At 24.7% G+C, this 20,987-nt stretch overlaps 1 protein-coding gene across 1 annotated transcript; it reads left to right on the top strand.

Annotated features, from left to right (window-relative positions):
• Nucleotides 1-14,222, top strand: LOC145849897 (S-phase kinase-associated protein 1). The gene is made up of 5 exons (XM_082954999.1): nt 1-172; nt 1,947-2,069; nt 5,060-5,203; nt 10,242-10,382; nt 13,954-14,222. The coding sequence occupies exons 1-5, from the start codon at nt 128-130 to the stop codon at nt 13,987-13,989; spliced, it is 489 nt and encodes a 162-aa protein (XP_082811125.1). The 5' UTR covers nt 1-127; the 3' UTR covers nt 13,990-14,222.
• The last annotated feature ends 6,765 nt before the right edge of the window (nt 14,223-20,987 follow it).

Below are 20,987 nucleotides of genomic sequence, written 5' to 3'. Positions count from 1 at the left end.
TTTTTTAAAAGTTTATCAAAATTTAATTTCAATTTGTATTGTCTTTTACATTTTTATAAAAACACAACCTCTACTTCAGCAAAAATATACTTTTATACTTGTGTAGCATTTGTATCGGAAAAGTATAATGGCAGTTATAAAGTTACAAAGTCATGAAGGAGAAACATTTGATGTTAGTTTTATTAGTACATGCATAACAAGTTCTGATAAGTTATTATTGTTGTTATTGTTATTTATATAACTATATATTTATTAGTAAAATTTAGTTACTTGCCATATGGCTGTATGGTTTCTTAGTTTTGTTTAAATTATTTTCACCTAATTCAAAGTATTTTTTATTTTAGTAACATTAATTTTTCTCTGTTTTGATTATGTTACGTCCTTCTTTTACAATTTATGTTTAACTTTTTATTTTTTTGTAGTTCTTATTTTATTGAAGCTCAACTATCAGTTAAATTTTATACTTTGTAGCTGCCACTAGATAATAGTTATTTTATGAATGTTTTATTTATTAAGTATTTATAATTAAGGTTGCCATGTTTTAGTCGTCTAAAAATCACACCTATTTCACACACATGTATATTAGGGTGCTTATTTTTACAGCTACTTTAATTTCCAGCTTGAAAATTTTTTATGTTTTGGAAATATCTTAAAAACATTCTGTACATAATTTTAGATGATTTGAATGAATTTTCACCTTGGCACCAACCAATTTTCTAAAAACCATCCTAATGCAAAATGTATGGGATCCGATATTTGCGACCTTTAAGTTTTAAGCTCAAATGTTTTTACACATGGCTAATTGTAACACAAACACTCTGAGAACAATTTAAAACTATGATTCAAAGAAAATTTGAGGTGGAATTTCTTGATTTATGTAATTTTTATCACTTTTTGTAACTTTTATTGAATTTTCAGTTTTTTATTTCTAAAAACAAGAAACTCTACTACAAAACTTTTTTTAAATCGTTTTAAATTGTTCACAGTATGTTTGTATTTCAATAAGCCACATGTATAAAAATTTGAGCTTAAAAGTCCATGATCGCAATTTTTGGATCCCATGCCTTTTGCATTTGAGTAGTTTTTAGAAAATCGGTTGGTGCCAAGGTGAAAGTTTCTTCCAATCATCTAAAGTTTTGTACAGAGTGTTTTTATGATATTTCCAACACATAAATTTTTTTCCAGCTGGAAAATCAAAAGAAGCTGTAAAAATAAGCGCACCCTAATGTATAAACATGTGCAAATTCAAAAATTCTGGCAACTTTCCCTTTAAGTATAATTAACTAAAATGATACAAGTTGCTATAAGGTATGACCATTCATAACTCAAGATGTCAAATCTTAAGATGTCAAATTTTTATTATTTGCGTTTTTTTATTAAACCAAGGTAAAAAACTAATTCCATAAATCAGTTTTTTGTTCTAAAACAAGTTTTTAAAGTGGCGCCATAGTTACTCTTATCATAGTTACTCTTATCAACGATTGTCTTAAAATAAAAATCATTTCTATCAATCTCTGTATTTTAACGTTTTGCCATTATAATTAGATGACAAATATTCATTTTTACTAAAATGTTTTGCAATTACATATTCAAAATTACTCAGTTCTTTAGTGTAACAAAATTTCTTAATTTTGACAAAATCAATACTTTTAAGTACTTGCAAATGTAGTCATATGCCACCAATCTGCACATTGTAGTTATACAGCAATAAACAATTTGATTTAAAAATGAGCTTAAATTCTAATTTATTAATAAAGTTACTTTTAAACAATGCCAACCTTGTTCTCAACTATTTTTATCTGCTGTTTCTACTAAGTAGCAATATTTTGGCTATCTTTAGCAATACTTAGACATTTCTATTCTATTAAATAGCAGCAGTCCTGTTTATATTAAGATTGTTTTGGAACATTTAGTGAACATTTAGTATTTTAAACTTATTATCTCAGGTGGATGTCGAAATAGCCAAGCAATCAGTCACAATAAAAACAATGCTGGATGATCTTGGTATTGGGGAGGACGATGATGAGGGAATCCCCTTGCCTAATGTCAATGCTGCTATATTAAAAAAGGTTTTTGCAATTTGTATGTTATAAAAGCAACTTTTAGAAATAATTGAAAGATTAGTGTTTAAAATAGTTTTAATTATTTAAGATGTTTTGATTTTTTCTTTAGAGTTGATTTCTTTGAAAAACTTGAAAATTTTAATTGCTTGTATTTATTTGGTTATCAAAAGTTGTACAAACAGTTTTTATTTTTATAAAAAAGAAACAGTTTAAATTTATTTTCAGTTATTGAATTAAAACAATTAGTAACTTTAATTGCTTATTTGTTTAAAATAGTTGAACTTACAATATTTTACAATAAGTTTTGAATTTAAGTTTTTACTCGATCTAGTTAAATGATATTCTTTACTAACTCCTTTTAAAAACTATTGCTGTAAAAGCATTTAAAAACCAGTTATGTTATTATGTAATATTTTATAGAAGTCCTTATTACCAAAACACATAAATAAAGCTATATATACTATATTTTTATTAGTAATATTTACACAGACTTGTTAAAAATGTTTAAGTAGTATTTTAAATACATATAAATTAATTTTTTCGGGATTAAGCAAATAAAATATTACAAAATGTAGATTAATAATATCTAATAACTTACTTTTTTTGTAAAGATTAAAACTACACTAAATAAAGTAAAACAATTAGGGTTGTTAAAACACCTGGAGTTTGACAATTTAAGCAAAAAATATCCTGGAACTTAAAAAAAAAAATAAAGGAAAAACCTGGAATTTTGGACAAAAATCACTAAAAACCTAATTTTTAAACAGTTTTAAATGTAAAGTAATGAAATTTTGATTAGGTACAAAATATTTATTATATACAAAAAAAAAAGTTTTGGGATAATTTAAAATTATAATTATTATAAAAATACTTTAAGTAGCATTGCAGAATCTTTTCAATACTTTTATACTATTTAAGACCGTTTTTTACCTTAAACTTAATTTTATACTAAAAATGAACAAAAAACTTCTACTTTTAATAACGTGAAAAAAAAACCAAAAACCTTTGGCAACCCTGAACAATATATTTTAAATTCATAGTAGTATTTTGATTTTGAAATTATTTGAATAAAGTTTTGATAAAGTATGAAACATTTTTTAGTTTATAATTGCTTTTGTAAAGTTTATTATTACAAACATAAATTTAACTAGAAAATATGGATAAAATCTTTCAAAAATGAATATTTTTTGTATGCTTTTATAAACTATGATGCATAGACAACCAAAACATATTTAAGTTTTGCCAATTTTATATAGATACTAATTATTTGGTTGTGATATTTTACTGAGTTTTAAAGACTTGAAGTTCTAGTTTAACAGGGCTCAGCAGGCATTTGATGATCGCGGGCCAAATTTTGAACAAAATATTTATTTTTTACCTACATAAATAAAACATACTTGAAATTTCTAGTGTAAGTTTCGATTTTCCTGTAAAAAATAGCTAAAACTTTGTTTTGCTCTTCATTTCAAACCCTAGGAAATCTAATATAGATTTCAAAATTTCATTATTGGGCTGCAGTAGTATTATTATGTTTAGCTAGATTTTATTTATTTGATATAGTACATTACTCTATAAAACTAGAATTTTTATAAAATATTTTTAGAAAGCAATGTTTTATGCAAAATATAAGGTAAGGACTAAAAACAACAATATTTTAGTTTTACAGTTAAAATATTGCTTAAAGATTCGGTTATAAACTTATTTCTTAAATTTTTTTTATCAACCAGGCGTTTAACAAAAATACTCTACAAAATTAATGGCAGTAAAGTGATAAATGAAGTTATTTAAGTAAACTTCAGATTTGATTGTTTTTGGTAAGTACATTTGTAGCTGTACTGCTGTTTAACATATCAAACTCTGTAGAATTGTATTACTGATTTAACATAGCGAGACGTTGTTGGTTTTCAATAAATTTGGTACTTCTTCAATATGATGTTGTTGAATTATGTAAAGATTTTTTTTAAATGAACTGGATTATAAGCTAATCTTGAGTTTTTAAATAGTTTTCTTTAAATAATAATGTAATCAATTAAATCAAAGTTTTCGTAGCGAAAATATAAAAATAAAATTACTAAATTTTACTATTCATTTTTATTATGCAAAACTATTTTGTGTCCAGTTATTTAAAGAATATGTATTAATAAAGTTCAAAACCCATAACTCGGTCTCAACATAGCTGTTCAGTCGTTTTAAATCTATAGTTTTTAGTAAAATATTTTAAATGCATACTATTTTTATTTTGTTAAAACCTTTAAGCTATCCTATTATAATAGAATTTAATTTAAATTTCTTTAGAAACAAATTCTGTTGCCACTAAGTTTGTAGATTCAAATTCTTTTCTTCTTAAAATGTATTCTAATTAGTTGAAATAGTTTGATATTAACATAGTTGTTAACAGTTTATTAGTGTTACTAATGTTAAAAATTTTACTATTTAAAACATCTTAAGTTTGTAAATATTATAGTTTATAAATTTGTAAACAAAAGTATATTTTTTAATAGAGTTTTTAATCGTTGTGTTAATTAAAATACTAAATTAATGAATTTATACTTAAAAAACCATCTTTATTTTAATAACGTTTTTTTTTAATTTGATTATGATACTATGTACATTGTACATAGCAAAAAACGATCAATAATTAAAGTATTTAGATTTAGAAGTTGGTTTATAAAATTGATCTACTATTTTTGAAAATGTTTAAAGCTAAAATTATAGGTTATATAAACACATCTTTGTATTAGGTTAATTTTTAATTATTTTTTGTTTAGTACAAAAATCTTAATAAGATGAATGATTGTTTTCATTCATGTCAACTTTAGAATATTTCTTGCAACCCTTTTTAACTTGATTGATCAAATATTTTAAAAATAATTTGTAAGATCAATGTTTCAATGATAAGAAATATTATCAAAAATAAATTCTAATTGACATCTTTTGTTTGCAAAATTTAAAAAGCTGTTGACGTTTTGTTGAATTCAAATATAATAAATATATAGGTAATCCAATGGTGCACTCAACACAAAGACGATCCAATCCCTCCTGATGATGATGAACATAAAGACAAAAGAACAGATGATATTCCAGTGTGGGATCAAGAGTTTCTTAAAGTTGACCAGGGAACCCTTTTCGAGCTTATTCTGGTTAGTCTCTAAATAATCTGTTTCAAAATATTTAAAATATTGAAAGAGTTTAGAGTTAATATACACCTAATACCTACTTATTCAACCACTTTTAACATTTCGAATACTTTTTATTGCAATTAACTTATGTAAAAGAGAATTTAAATAAAAGTTAAGTTGTTCAATGGTGAAATTTTTAAATATTTTCTATGTTTTATAAAAGTATATTTGTGAGTAATCATTTAGAAGTAATCATTCAAAATCAAGTATATATAAGTACATACCTAAATTAAGCTGCTAGTATTTTTATTTTTAAATTTTCAAAGATAGTAACTTTTAAGTCAAATTCATTAATTTTTTTACTCAACTATTTAAGACTTATAAATTTCTTGTTCGATCATTTAAGCTTTTACTTATATAACTTCATCATTTCTAACAAAACACGTTTGTGACTCTGCTTTTCACCTCGATATTTTCTTATTTAATACGTTTCTAACTTTGGGTTTTTTAAATCAATATGTTTCTTACTTTTTTAAAACTTTGTAGATTAAATGCGACAATTTAATTGTAATTTAATTTTAGCTTATTTTTGTTTTGTAAACAGTTTAACTGTAGTTTAATTTTAATTTAATTTTATTTTAAGATTTACTTAAAAAAGGTATCGAGTAAAAAAAGTTATTAGTTTGTTATTAAATAACTTTTAGAATATATTGATACTTATTTATAAAAATATTTTTAAACATTTATTCAGATCTTTATTGCTTAAAATAATAACAATAGTCACAAATATTCGTTGAGAATTGAATTTTTTTATTAACCTTGAAAGTAAAACAAAACACAATATTTTATTTCTTGAACTATTCATAATTCTTAGTTTGGTACTTGCTTCCTATCCTCCTCGATTAGTTGTAGATTGTCTTGATAGGTGTCTTCATTTCTCGACAAAGTTACAAAATTGCTGGACAATTTAATACCTCTTTTGGCAGCGTCATTGACAGGGTTGCCACAAGGTCAGGAAAATCAAGAAAAGTCAGGAAAAACTAAAAAAAAGACAAAAGTCAGGAAAAAATGGAGGTTTTTTAAAAAAGTCAGGAAATTTGACAAAATTTGAAAAAACGTCAGATTTTGTTAATTCAAATTTACTAAATTCTTTATTTTCTTAAGCCTTCAAATGTTAAAATTTTAATTAAAAATCCTTTAAAGTCAGACTAATATTGAAAAAATTTATAGAAGTTTACAAAATTAATTTCTAATGCCTTCATCTGGTATAAAATAATAAAATGAGTGCAAAAAGAAAGGAAATGAAGCCCAAAAAACTGTAACTAGATTTAGAGAAAAGATTCTCTTTAACAAGTGTAGGGGCAGCAGATGAGAACGATTTAAATTATACTATGCAAATGGTTTAAACTGCCAAGAAAATTAAGCGGTATGCAGACTAGATAAAAGAAACCATATCTTCATTAGATGAAGAGGTTGAAGTGCTAATAAAGAAACAGAAATTAAATTTTAGTACAAATTGTAATAAAAATAATGTTATTGATGAAGTTCTTTATTGTTTTAAGGTTTTAGTTGTAAAAGTTCGTTATTGTTTTAAGGTTTTAATTGTAAACGTTCCTTATACGTCTTTTCGTTTATTTAGATACATTTATGTTAGGTAATGCTAAAATATTGTGTTTTTTTTCAGACAAGTTGTGTTTATAAGTTATAAAAAAAAGTATTTTGCTGATAGAGCTGTTTATTGCAAATACCTCAATCATACACAGATGGTTTAAGTGATGTAATGGAAGTTAGATGACTGAATTCAGCAAAAAAACTGGTGTTTCAACCTGTATAAAAACAAGATTGAAAGCTTTATATAGTTTCAAGTGCTTGATTATGTATTCTACAATAAGTTTAAATTAAGAGCTTGATTTAGAAAAGTCAGGAAATTTTATTAAAAAGTCAGTAAATTTTTCTCAGCTTGATCTGTGGCAACCATGCATTGACTACACTCTTGTAATTTATTATTTTTTTGCCTCTAAATAGTCTTAGTCGCTAGTCCATTGTTCTAGCGGTTTAATAAGAAATGAATGACTGTAGTTTAGGATAAAAAAAGAGCATGGAATTATTTCCAACAAAGTCTGCTAAATCTCATTTCTCATTAGTTCAAAAAGGACGAATAGTTAACTCATTGTTTTTCTAAATATTTGGTGTCTTTCCTGATTTATTTGATGATTTAAATAGGGTTCGTGCGCGTCAGGCTAAATAAATTATTTGAAAAACGTCAGGCTAAGTCAGTTTTTCATTTAAAAATTTGAGAATATCAGTTTTTCTCAGTTCAAATGCTTGAAAATTTTTGATAAAAAAAAAGAGAAATATTTTTAAGATCAAATTGAGATGCAATTTTATTACTAATTAAAGATTTAGTTATTAAAGACAAAATCAGTTAGTTTTTGTAAAAATAAATGCTAAAATCCTTTTGTTGAATCTCTAAAAAAATTTAAGAATCTTCATTATTTTGTTTTGAGTAGGTTATATACGTCATAATTATAAAAATTCATAAAAAAAAATACAGTTTAAACATTACAGTTTAGTTCAACAACTAAGCTGTTTGTTTGAATTTGTTTACATCAGCTATGTTTTTCAGAGCTTAGTTGGTTAAACTGTTTTAACTTAAAGGCTTTCTACCAAATACTTTTTAGATTAAAACTCTTAGCAGTTTATTCATATATTTTACTGTTTGTTTAAAGTTATTAGAGATATTCCAACACTAAAACTTAGCTTTAAGATATAAGTGCTAAGTTTTGTGGGAGAACAAATTTTAGGTACAATTGATTTTTTTTACAAGTACAAAATATTAAAGGTTTTTTTCTTAATTTAAGTGTAAGCTTTTTAAATCTAATTTGACATCAACAATCACAATATTTATTTAGAGTTTAGGATTTATAATAATGTATCAATTTCAAGAATTAGTCAAAATACTATAATAAACATATTATACTTAATTTAATACTCGTGTAAGCGTTTCATCTTAAATTTTAATAAAACACGACAATCCACGTCGTTTTATTATAAATCTTCTGGTTATAATGTTTTTACTTAGTGCTTAATTAAATTGAACAATTGTGTTTAGTATTATATATATTAAATTTTTTCCTTAGTAATAGATTAGATATAACACTTATTTTTAAACTTATCACTGAATTTGTTATGTTAAGTGCATAGGGGAGGGGGTAAATCACCTTTTTCACAATTTAGTCTTATTTTATTGAGTTGTAACTAAGCTATGAGTTACTTTTTGCAGATTTTTAAAGCTCAAAATATTTTTGAGATAATAATGGTTGAAGTCGGAGACTACAATAGTACTAATCAAAACCCCCCAATACCTAAAATGACTTCTAAAGGGGATTTTCCTTACTTTGAAAAAATGTCAGGCTAAATGAAAATTTTTTTCCTTTTTTACCGGCGGTCCGAAATTTTTTTTACCAATAAATAACATTGGATTATATATGAAAGCATAAAGTACAAACTACAGGCCAATTTTTATAGATTAAAAAAATCTTATTTAACTTTTAAGATATTGTAATATTTATAAAAACTTTCCGATATAAACGTATGGACCGTAAATTTTTCTTGGAAATTTGTTATTTTCAACTTGGACGAACGCTGTTATTAATGCGACAAAAACATTTTCGATCGCAGAACATCTGATTAATTACGTTGATTGTGCAAACAACTCTGATTTATTGACATTTAGAGTTATTAACAATTGAACCAATTGAATTGATTTGGTTAAATAAGGAGCTGTCTCAATATTTTTAAATAAACGTGAATTATGTAAACAAAAAGAGTTTGACTACAAGGTTTCTTTATTTATTTAAAAGTGTCTTTGGTTATTTAATTTACTTAAAAGTGTCTTTGTTGGTTTTAACCATTTTTTTTTTGTAATTTAAAATGTGTATTTTTGCATTAATTACTATTTTACAATAATTTCGAGTTATTGTTGATTGTTTTTTTTTACAGCAATTTTATTAATCACTTAAGTAGTTTTCTAAAGTTTATTTGTTTTAGTTAAAAAATTATTGTTTTATTTCAAGTATCTGCAGTAAGTTTCTGAAGAGTTGCAGTGAAAATATATTAAATTTTATTTGAAAAACTTGAATTGTTATTTATAAGTTAAAAAAGATTCAGGTTATTAATAAGTTTAAACTTATTTGCTAAATATAAAAGGCGATAACTTAGTACATACAAAAAAGAAATAATAAATGCACATACATATAAAAAGTATAACCAAATAAATAAGTGATTGTAAAAAGTTAATAAAAATAGATTAGTATGTTAGGGGGAGACGTAGGGAAATAAAATTATGAATATTACAAATAAATAAGTGAATAAGTCAGTACTTAGTTTAGATGAGATAAATCATATTTTTTTTAATGGAAAGTTGTTGGAATTTACTGATATTTGTTTTATTTAAATTAAATATTTTCAGTTTTAAGCGAAATTTTTCCACCCTCTCACATGATACTACATCCTGTAGTAACTTGTTCGACATAGTCGTTGCTCTTTAAAAAAATAAACCTTGCCATTGAATATAAAAATAGATTTTTAAAAACTACTATATTTCATAACTTATCTGAGACATATCGCCCATAATGTTTGAAATATTTCAAAGATAGATAAGTGTTTGTAGGTATTGATGAATATGAATCGTTCGAATTTGAAAAGTCGTGCATTCGGAAAATTGATTAACTTATAAGCTATTTTAATCAGCTTCTCAAAAATTATGGTGTTTTAGATTACTTCACTTAATTTGTGAAATTATTATTTTATACAGTTAGATTTTTTTAACTTGAAAAGTGTAGTTATTATTTTCTAATTTGTTTTAGTACTTGTATAACTTTTTTTTGTGTTTGTTGCCGGCAACTTAAGTTTCTATGCCTCATAGAGTATTTACTAAGATGACTTGTTTTTAGTTTTATATTATTAGATAGATAGCTGTTATCTTTAAATTAACGTCACAAAATACTTTATATATTCTTAAAAACTAAATTAACAAATGTTGATGTTTCTTTGACAGGCAGCAAATTACTTGGATATTAAAGGTCTGCTGGATGTCACTTGCAAGACAGTAGCCAATATGATTAAAGGCAAATCACCAGAAGAAATTAGAAAAACTTTCAACATTAAAAATGACTTTACTGAAGAAGAGGAAGCACAAGTTAGTTTTAATTTAAAATTTTGAATATTTTATATAAATAGATTTATGCAAATTGTATATTTTATTCGCGACCGGTTTCGGTGGCAAGAGATTGCGACCTTATCAAGCAAAAATAAAGTATGAAACTGCATATAACAATGTTAGTTACTTATACTGTTGTAGGCAAATAACTATAGAATATTTTATATATAATATATATAAACCTTTACTTTTAAAAGTATCCTGCTTAAATTTATTTTATATCAAGAATTTTTTTTCTTCATAATGAACAAACGCTTCAATATATTTTCTTCTATTAAATTACCATTATTATTGCAAATGAATATATTAAAAATAAGTAATATCATAGGTGCATTTATTTTTTTTTAATAGTAATTGTAAAAAATAAAAATGAATCAGACTGTACTATAATAAGTTAAAGATACAAAAATTTATACTAATGTCAAAGTTTAGTTGAGTATTGGTGATGTTGTTAATATTTGTAATATATTTAAATTAGTTTTATGCTGCTTTTAACATGAAATAAAAGATAAAAAGTATTATAGTAGGTGAAATAGTTATTCAATAGTAGTAATGCTTAAAAATCTTATTAAAAATGATAATCATTCATGCAATCTTTGGCTTTTTTATTCGAAACAAAGTTAGTAAACACATGCAAATATTGCATGATAACGATATTACGTCACTTAAATATGTACAGCACGTAACATTTTAAATTGATGAATTGTTCTTATTTTGCTAGCATCATTATTATTAGTTTAGTTGATATTTTTAGATGTGCCTTGTTTTTAAACAATATATCCAGTTAGATATAATCACTTTTTATTATGTTTAAAAAGGATGGTATTTTGATCTATTTTTATATAAAATTAAATTTTTTCAACCTAAAACCAAGTATAGCAACAAATTTCTTTTTATATATATTGATTGCAGACCAATGATCAAAGTATTTTTTGGTTAAAAATAAGCCGATTTACTTGAAATGGCAAAAAAAAATCGAATAGAGTTTTGAAATATTTTGCAGCAAACATTTATTTAAATGTTGTACATTTCAGTAGATTAAGAAAAAATATATATTTTATTTTTTTAGATAGGTTTTGTGCAAACAAATTGAATTTAAAATAAGTTGTAACTGATTTAAAATTTTGTGAATTTTTTTTTCATTACTCGTTATTTTAAAGATTTTTAATGTTAAATTTTTTTTTGTGTGCTTGTATAAAATCAAATTTTACAAAACAAGTATACTATCTAAATTTAAGCTTTTTTGTTTGTCTAAACTTGATTGTATTTTATATAAATTTTCTGCTTAAATGAATAATGTATTACATTATAAAAACTTATACTTGAGTTTAAACTTGGTTTTGCTATTTTTAAGCTGTTATATTCTAAAAAAAAACATTTAAACTGTTTCAGTTTGTGTCGTTTTATATGTTTGAAGCAAATAAGCTTTAAAAGACTTAATTTTCAAAATGTTTAATTTAAGAATGCGGGTAAACCTAGAGTGAATATTGTTTTATTTTTAAGTATACTTGAATAGACTACATATATAATACTTCCTATTATACTTGAAAGCTAAAATACTAAATCACTAATTGTTTACTCTTTTAAAAATTGAAATTAATCTTATTAGCTACCTTATAATAAATTAGAATTACAAATTAATCCTTTTTTAGCTATATTTAAATGTACTGTAAAAGATTTTGACAATTGTCCAGTAATGTCATTAAATTCAAGTGTTTCTGATTAAATGTTTTTTTTTTTCACTTTGTCAGTAAATTTTGTTTCGTAAACTTATGTAATAATTTAGTTGAAAACTTGTGTAAAATGTTTATTACTTTTTGTAGAAAATTATAAGTTTTAATTAGTGATTTCATACCCTTTTTTGATACTGAAGTTAATACTAATTGTACTATATGATATATTAAAATCTTCATTATATTTCAAATATCTTGTTTTTCGTTTAACAGTTCTTTCACATTGTAAAATTTATTTGAATGTATTATGAGTTTATTTGACCGGTAAGCTTTTGATTCATAGTAATAAATTACACTATACTTAATCCGTTGAAATAAATCAATAAGATTAAATTTTTGTTAAGCTTACTGAATTGGGTAGGAGTCAAATATGCACGAAGGGATACTTTTGCACGAAGGGTCACTTATGCACGAATAAATTTTTGCACGGCTTGATTTTTTTAAATTTTTATTAGTTCTAAACTTTTATTTATTTAATTTTTACTATCACTGTTACCCCTAAACCTTATCCTTGGTCGGTAACTTTTTTTTTTCTCTTTGTTTATTTATTAATTAATTTTATCTGTTGTTGTTTTATATATACTTGATTGTTTATTTTTTTAATCTCGTGCATATTTCACCCGTTCCCTACTGAATTATATATATATATATATATATATATATATGTAATTTATTGAAATGAAGATTTTAAAAAATGCTGGAACATATATTTCATAAAGACAAAAAAGATTGTCTCTAATCTTCAGCCAGTTCAAATTTAAAATAAAAATCACTATGGTAAACAAAGATGCAAAAGTTTACAAAAAAACAAAAACAATATGACGTAAGAATTGAACATTGTACATTACAAATATTCAGTACAAAAATCGATCTACCATCTAACTAATCAAACAACTAAAATTAACGAAAACAACAGTTAATTGACTATAAAATACTTCAAAATTTGTTGTATTTTAAGAGGAGCTTTTTCATATGTCGACAAGACAATATAAATTCGCTCCTCTTATTCTTACCCTTCAAGTGGGCTCAGTAGAAGGTGTTCAAGTTTGAACATTAACCTTATTTTATATAATATATATAACATTATTGTTACAAGATTTAAAAACTTGAATTATGTTTTGTGTTTGTGAGTTCAGAATTAATGTAATGTTTGTATTTTTAATTAAGTTTGGTATAAAATAAGTAATTAAAAACATATTGAAATAAAAGTTTTAATAGTTGAGGTTTATAATTTCAATTATGTTTTTGTTTTCTTTTCAAAAATTAATTAAGTTTTTGATAGTTTTTTTTTGTAAAATACAGAAAGTATATATATTTATTTTTATTTAATATAACTTACTATCTTGTATTTATAATGCATTCGGTGGGTAAATTTTATTTTAAAACTGTTTGAAATGATGCTTTTACAAATGTTTTTCATTTGGTAAAAAGAACTGATAAAACAAGAGTTATCTGACTCGTTAAATTCTTTACAACCTAATAAAACTAAAAGGAGGTTTCTTTAAAGTAAATAATGAAATTTTAGAAAATAAAATTTCTAGGATAGCAAGGATAAAAAAGACTGTTAATCATAAAAATAGTAACCGCTTATAAAAGTCGGTAAATTGTTTTCCTTCTCATTATTAATACCACCGTGTTTATTTGACATCTACCCCTTTTTATGTATCTGGCAACCATGCAAAAATTAAAAACATTTATAATCACCTATGCTTATTATTAATTATATGGTAATTGACTTACATAAATTTTTACTATTCGTATAATAGTTCTGTTTAACATGTTTTTCCTTGTTATATTTCACATAATTTTTTTAATAGGTTCGCAAAGAAAATCAATGGTGTGAAGATAAATAAGAAGACTGTAAATCAAAATTTATTTGTGACAAAACTTTTATATAATTTAGATTTTTTCAAGTAATTTTGAGTTTTTTATTCCTAAAAGTAGAAACTTATTTTGTTTGGTTTAAAATACATATACTAGTTCTTTTTTTTATAAATTTTCAAGTTCGAAAACCTTGCAACTTTTGTAATTTAGTTAGATGTTTTGTTTATATTTTTATTCGTTTTTTAATAAACTTCTTAATGTATTTTGAAAAATTATTTTTTATTCTCTTATAATTAAACGACCATAATGAAGCATTAACACTTACTTAAGTATTTCAGTTTCAAAATTAAAAAAAAAATTGTATCATATTTATTTTCAGTATCGTAGTTTTTTTTTTAGTTAAAAACTATCTTAAGCACTACTCTAAAAAGTAGTATTGTTGTTTTTTAATCCCTCCATTATAATCTTTTTTTTTAATTCATCATTACATTTGGCTATTAATGAAATAAATACAATAAAAACTTTTAATTTTAGTTTTATTTATTTTTTTTACCCAAATATTCTTAAATAACCCCTGGACTAGATTCACCAAATATTGTTGAAAATCCACAATACCAAACCTGTTTAAACGAAGACAAAACTGATTGTACAAAGTTATTACCTGTATTTTTATAAAATAACTTAAGAATGTTCATGGATAGTGTGAATTTGTCGAACATGGGAATTGATGCTGTTAGAAATCACAAGCAGCTCAAAAAGCTGTCACATTTATTTGCGATTACTTTGTTCATGAAAGTACTACCAGAAGTTCAACTTTTCTAATATTTTCATGCAACTTTTTTTACCTGTATTTTGAGCCTTAGAGAAGTAGTTAAATGTAACATATCAGGACAAAATTGTAAGAGTAAATTTTTATTTTTAGTATAGTGTTTTACGATTGTGAAATCTTAAAACGTTCTTGTGTGCAAAGATAAAATTTACATGCACTATAAGTTTTGTTTTGAGACTTTTAATTAAACAATTAGGAAAGTTATAGTTCTCGATTTTTTACAATTTCATTTGATGAAAGTCTTAATGACGATGTACATAAAATTCAAGTTAATTTAGCTATTAGATCCAGAAAACAATATAGTCTAACAAGCAGGGTTCGTGCGCGTCAGGCTAAATCAGTTTTTTTATTTATAAACTTGAGAATCTCAGTTTTTCTCAGTTCAAATGCTTGAAAATTTTAGATAAAAAAAAATTGAGAAATCTTTCTAAGATCAAATTGAGATGTGAATTTATTTCTAAATATAGATTTAGTTATTAAATTCAAAATCAGTCAGTATTTGTAAAAATAATTGATTAACACCTTTTGTTGAATCTCTAAAAAAAAGTTAAGAATCTTCATTATTTTCTTTTGAGTGGATTATATATGTCATAATTATGAAAATTAATAAAAAATACAGTTTAAGCATTACAGTTTAGTTCAACAACTTAGCTGTTTGATTGAATTTGTTTACATCAGCTATGTTTTTCAGAGCTTAGTTGGTTGGACTGTTTTAATTTCCAATTTAAAGGCTTTATACCAAATACTTTTTAGATTAAAGCTATTAGCAGTGTATTCGTATATTTTACTGTTTGTTTAAAGTTATTAGAGATATTCACAACACTTAAACTTAGCTTTAAGATATAAGTACTAAGTTTTGTGGGATTACAAATTTTAGGTACAATTAATTTTTCTATCCAAGAACAAAATATTAAAGGTTTTTTTCTTAATTTAAGTGTAAGCTTTTTAAATCTGATATGACATCAACAATCACTGTATTTATTTAGAGTTTAGTTTAATTTTAAGTACTAGCCAAAGTACTATAATAAATATTTTTCACTTATTTTAATACTCTTGCAAGCAATTCATTTTAGATTTTAATAAAACACGACAATCCACGTCGTTTTATTATAAATCTTCTGGTTATAATGTTTTTACTTTAGTGCTTAATTAAATTGAAAAATTGTGTTAAGTAATATATATTATAAAAATTTGAGACAACAATTCATTTTGCAATATATTTTATTTTTTGTTAACTAAAAATTTTTCAATCTACCCTTTTCAATAGTTTTTGTAAATAACTAAATAGATTTTTCTAAAATAGTAAAATTAATAAAATTGTAAGATTATGCGTCATGATAGGTAAATAAAATTACATGTACTAGGCGATGCTAATATAAAGCTGTTTAACAAAATTTAAAGTATAAAGCTTAAGTACTAGAAATTGAAAGTATTAATAGCAATTTTTTAAGAGGAAACCGACTTATTTAAACCATCTTAAAATTAAATTAAACAACAAAAACAAAACTTAGTAGCGAATTCACAATAATTTAAACAAATTAGAGTTATAAACAAATTTTTGTTTGCATAAACTTGGCTTATTAGTTTTAATAAATATAGACTCTAAAACACTTAAATGATATATGTTACGTCCTTTACAAACAATTGAAAACATATTATCATTATAGTAATATATAGATTAATTGACAATCTACGTAATAACCCCTGTTTATCCGACCAAATGTGTTCTTTCGATATAAAAAGTCTTTTTACAAATGTACCTGTAGATGAAACCATAATCATATGTGTAAACGAGCTTTATAATTCAAATCTAAATCCACCAATGTTTCCAAAAGAGATATGCCAGAGTTTGCTTTATATGGCAGCTAAGAACGTAGAATTTAGGTTCAACAATTACATCTATAGACAAGTCGACGGTGTCGCGATGGGCAGCCCCTTGGGTCCTGTGTTAGCAAATATATTTGTTGGCTATTTTGAGTCCATTTTATTTACGAATATAGAAAAACCTCTTAATTACTTTAGATATGTTGACGATATTTTTATTTCTTACAAGACAGACTACAATGTGGATAATTTACTTGACCAAATCTCCAACTTACATCCTTCACTTAAGTTCACTCGTGAGCATGAAGCTGATAGCTCTTTACCTTTCCTTGATGTCGTAGTTCAAAGAACACCAACCTCTTTAAACACATCCATTTATAGAAAACCAACTTTCGTAGGCCAATATATTCCTTGGCAGTCTTTTTGTCCCACCTCACAAAAAACCAACTTAATATCGTGCTTAGTTTTTCGAGCACATAAAATATGTTCTAAGGTGAAACTAAGTGAAGAAATCAATAACATTAAAAGTATTTTTGGCAACTTAGGTTACCCTTTAGAAGTTATTGAAAAAACAATCAATAGGACTACCGCGAAGCTTGTCAGCCCTACAAAACACGGCCCAAATAAATGTGTAGTATATTTAAGACTTCCATATTTAAGAAAGGAAGCTAAGCTTTTTTAAAACCAAGTTTTAGAAACCGTAGATAACACTTTTGGGGCAGTTAATTTAAGAATTACTCATTCCACCAGAAAACCACTTAACGGAATTGTTAAAGATCTCACTCCTGATCCAGAAAAATGCAATATAATCTATAAATACAAATGCCACTGTGATAGTGAGTATATTGGGAGAACTTCGCAACGATTTCACATTAGAAGGGACCAACACGTGACCAACGCCTTGAGAAACTGGATGATTAATGGGACTAATAAGCCAACAAAAAGTCAATCTGCAATAGGTGAACATTTGTTAAATAATTTAGAATGCGCAAAAAACTATAACGATAATATGTTTTCAATTGTTTGTAAAGGACGTAACATGTATCATTTAAGTGTTTTAGAGTCTATATTTATTAAAACTAATAAGCCAAGTTTATGCAAACAAAAATTTGTTTATAACTCTAATTTGTTTAAATTATTGTGAATTCGCTACTAAGTTTTGTTTTGTTGTTTAATTTAATTTTAAGAAAGTTTAAATAAGTCGGTTTCCTCTTATTAAAATTGCTATTAATACTTTCAATTTCTAGTACTTAAGCTTTATACTTGAAATTTTGTTAAACAGCTTTATATTAGCATCGCCTAGTACATGTAATTTTATTTACCTATCATGACGCATAATCTTACAATTTTATTAATTTTACTATTTTAGAAAAATCTATTTAGTTATCTACAAAAACTATTGAAAAGGGTAGATTGAAAAATTTTTAGTTAACAAAAAATAAAATATACTGCAAAATGAATTGTTGTCTCAAATTTTTATATAAAGCTAGTACCGAAAAGAAACTATTTAATATATATTAAATTTTTACACTAGTAATAGATTAGATATAACACTTATTTTTAAACTTATCACTGAATTTGTTATGTTAAGGGCATAGGGGAGGGGGTAAATCACCTTTTTCACAATTTAGTCTTGTTTTATTGAGTTGTAACTAAGCTATGAGTTGCTTTTTGTAGATTTTTAAAGCTCAAAATATTTTTGAGATAAAGCTGTTTAATGTCAGAGACTACAATAGTACTAATCAAAACCCCCCAATACCTAAAATGACTTCTAAAGGAAATTTTCCTTACTTTGAATAAATGTTAGGCTTAATTGGTCTCAGTCAGGCTAAATGAAAAAAAAATTCGCGTACGAATCCTGAACAAGTACTATTAAAAGGTAATAAAAATAATTTGTAATTGTAAATAAACAGTACAGAAAAGCTCAAACTAACATCTCAATATTAAAAAGAGATGTGGATCTGTCCAGATGTTAATTTGAAAAAGAGATCCGAATTCGGCTGGATACTAATTTGTTGACCTAGTAGATCACTAATATTTTTTCAACGTTTATAAAGTATTGTTAACAAATAATTGAAAACAATAACGAACCAATTATTTGCTTAAAATAATTTCATAATTGGTTCGTTATTGTTTTAATTATTTGTTAACAATATTTTATAAACGTTGAAAAAATATTAGTGATCTACTAGGTCAACAAATTAGTATCCAGCCGAATTCGGATCTCTTTTTTAAATTAACATCTGGACAGATCGACATCTCTTTTTAATATTTAAAAAAGTTTTATAAGTGTTGAAAACTTAACTATAAAGACACTTATGAATTTCATGAAATATTTGCTTCAAATAGTTTCATATTTTATGAAATTCATAAGTGTCTTTATAGTTAAGTTTTCAACACTTACACTGGTTTACTATCATTTCTAACCCGATCATTTCTCACCTGATCACTTCTAACCCGGTCACTTCTAACCCGATCATATCTAACCCGAACAGTAAAAATTTGTTGTTTTTTAGATTTATTTTAATCAGTGTTTATTTTAAAACTAAATTAATGTTAACAAAATTGCTCTTATATCAAAGTATAGTTTATATTCATCTTAACCAAAGCTCAAAGTAAAAGTTAGACGGTAAGGCGACATTATATGCTTTTTCGGTCTGTTAAATGACATAACTATTTTATAGTTTTTATTTAGAAAGGTTAAATCTCAAAATTATTATTTTTGATATGTGAAACAAAAATGTTTAGGTCAACCTAATGTTTGATTTAATTTCATCATCAAATAGGTTAGTGCAAGTTGTAGAACAATTGTGCAAGATTTTAAGCTGAAAATTGAAACTAACTAGGAGTTGTAATATATTACTCAACAACTGTACAACGCTTGCACTACACTTACAGCATAACTAATAGACCGTAAAACGAAGATGTTTGTATCTGACTATTACATTTGTAAAGGCTTAACTTAAAAAAATTACGTTTAACGTTAAAAATGTTCTAGCTACGTAATTAAGAGGAAGATTTAACTTAAATAGAGTTATAACAACTTACTTGAAGAACCCTGCAAAGCAGAACTCTTAAAACTTTTACACGGTTTATTAATTACGACAATCATTTTAAGATAAGAAAAAAATTCTAGACATTTTTCTTGACTTAAAAATTTCTACACACAACAGTTTCTTTAATCTTTAAGTATATTATTTACAGAATTTAATAGCTAAAAATTACGTTTTTTTTTCAATTTCGGGTTTATTGGGTCAGTAATGATGAAAAAAAGGAATAGAAAAGTGGGACATTTTGACTTTTTTTAGTCCGCGGAGAATATCTTAAAAAACACGCATAAGTTTTTACTAATTTTCTGTTCAATATTTTTCAGCGAATTAAATAAAATAGTCAGTGTTTTCGTTTTTATATCAACTTAACACTTTAATATTTTTTAGGATATTGGCCATTTTTGTTTTTTTCAGTTTTTATCTTTATTTATAGTCTTCTTAATTAGTCTAAAACAAAGGTTAAGATAATTTAAGTTCACTGACGAATAACGATATTTTTGTTAAAAATAAAATAAAAGGAAATGCCAAATAAAATTGTTTTAAATATTACTGAAACCAAAAAAAAAACCTTTTGTGGTAAATAGTTTGCGTTCCACATTAAAAATTACTAGTTAAACATTTATAAATATTAACAAAGATATTTTTTCAGTCTGTGAATTTAGATTAGTATGAAAATTTTAAGCAAGAAGAACCTAGTTTCTCATTTTTTCGAATGATAATCTTGTAGTAAATCTTATATAATCAAAAAAAATTCGATTTAAACAGATTGAAAAAAAAAATTCAAAATAAGAAAATAGATTGAAAGTATAACAAATATATTTGAAATTACTATTATTAGTATGTTTTAAATCGAACAATATACATACTAATTTTTGTAAAAGACAGAAAACTTAAATTTCAAAAAAAGAGTACTTTTGTAAAGTTTAGTTTGTTTTAAAAATAAATTCTACATAAAGAAATCTAAAAATAAGTTAAAAGTTTACTGATTGAGTTAGAAATGATCGGGTTAGAAGTGATCAGGTTAGAATTGATCAGGTTAGGATTGATCGGGTCAGAAGTGATCGGGTTAGAAATGATCGGGTTAGAAATGATCGGGTTAGAAATGATTGGGTTAGTAGTGATCGGGTTAGAAGTGATCGGGTTAGAAGTGATCCGGGTAGAAATAATCGGGTTAGAAATGAACGCGGGTTAGAAATGATCGGCTCCCCTAAAAATAGTAGTTACCATATCCACAAACTAGGATCCCGATTTAAGCAAAAAATTATCAGATTCAGCTGGGTCTTGGACTTGGGTATATTATCACTAATTAAAACTTTTGTAATTA

This window comes from Thalia democratica, chromosome 2 (genome assembly GCF_965202585.1).
Source record: "Thalia democratica chromosome 2, ktThaDemo2.hap1.1, whole genome shotgun sequence".
In the NCBI taxonomy this organism is placed as follows: Eukaryota; Metazoa; Chordata; class Thaliacea; order Salpida; family Salpidae; genus Thalia; species Thalia democratica.
Note: the sequence above shows the minus strand (reverse complement) of the source record. Positions and strands in the feature narration are given on the sequence as shown.

Bases quoted from the DNA above. Each gene is read 5' to 3' on its own strand.
- LOC145849897 (XM_082954999.1), top strand. From the start codon at position 128: ATGGCAGTTATAAAGTTACAAAGTCATGAAGGAGAAACATTTGAT. The intron at 173-1,946 runs GTTAGTTTTATT...TTATTATCTCAG, and splicing joins ATGAAGGAGAAACATTTGAT to GTGGATGTCGAAATAGCCAA. The intron at 2,070-5,059 runs GTTTTTGCAATT...ATAAATATATAG, and splicing joins ATGCTGCTATATTAAAAAAG to GTAATCCAATGGTGCACTCA.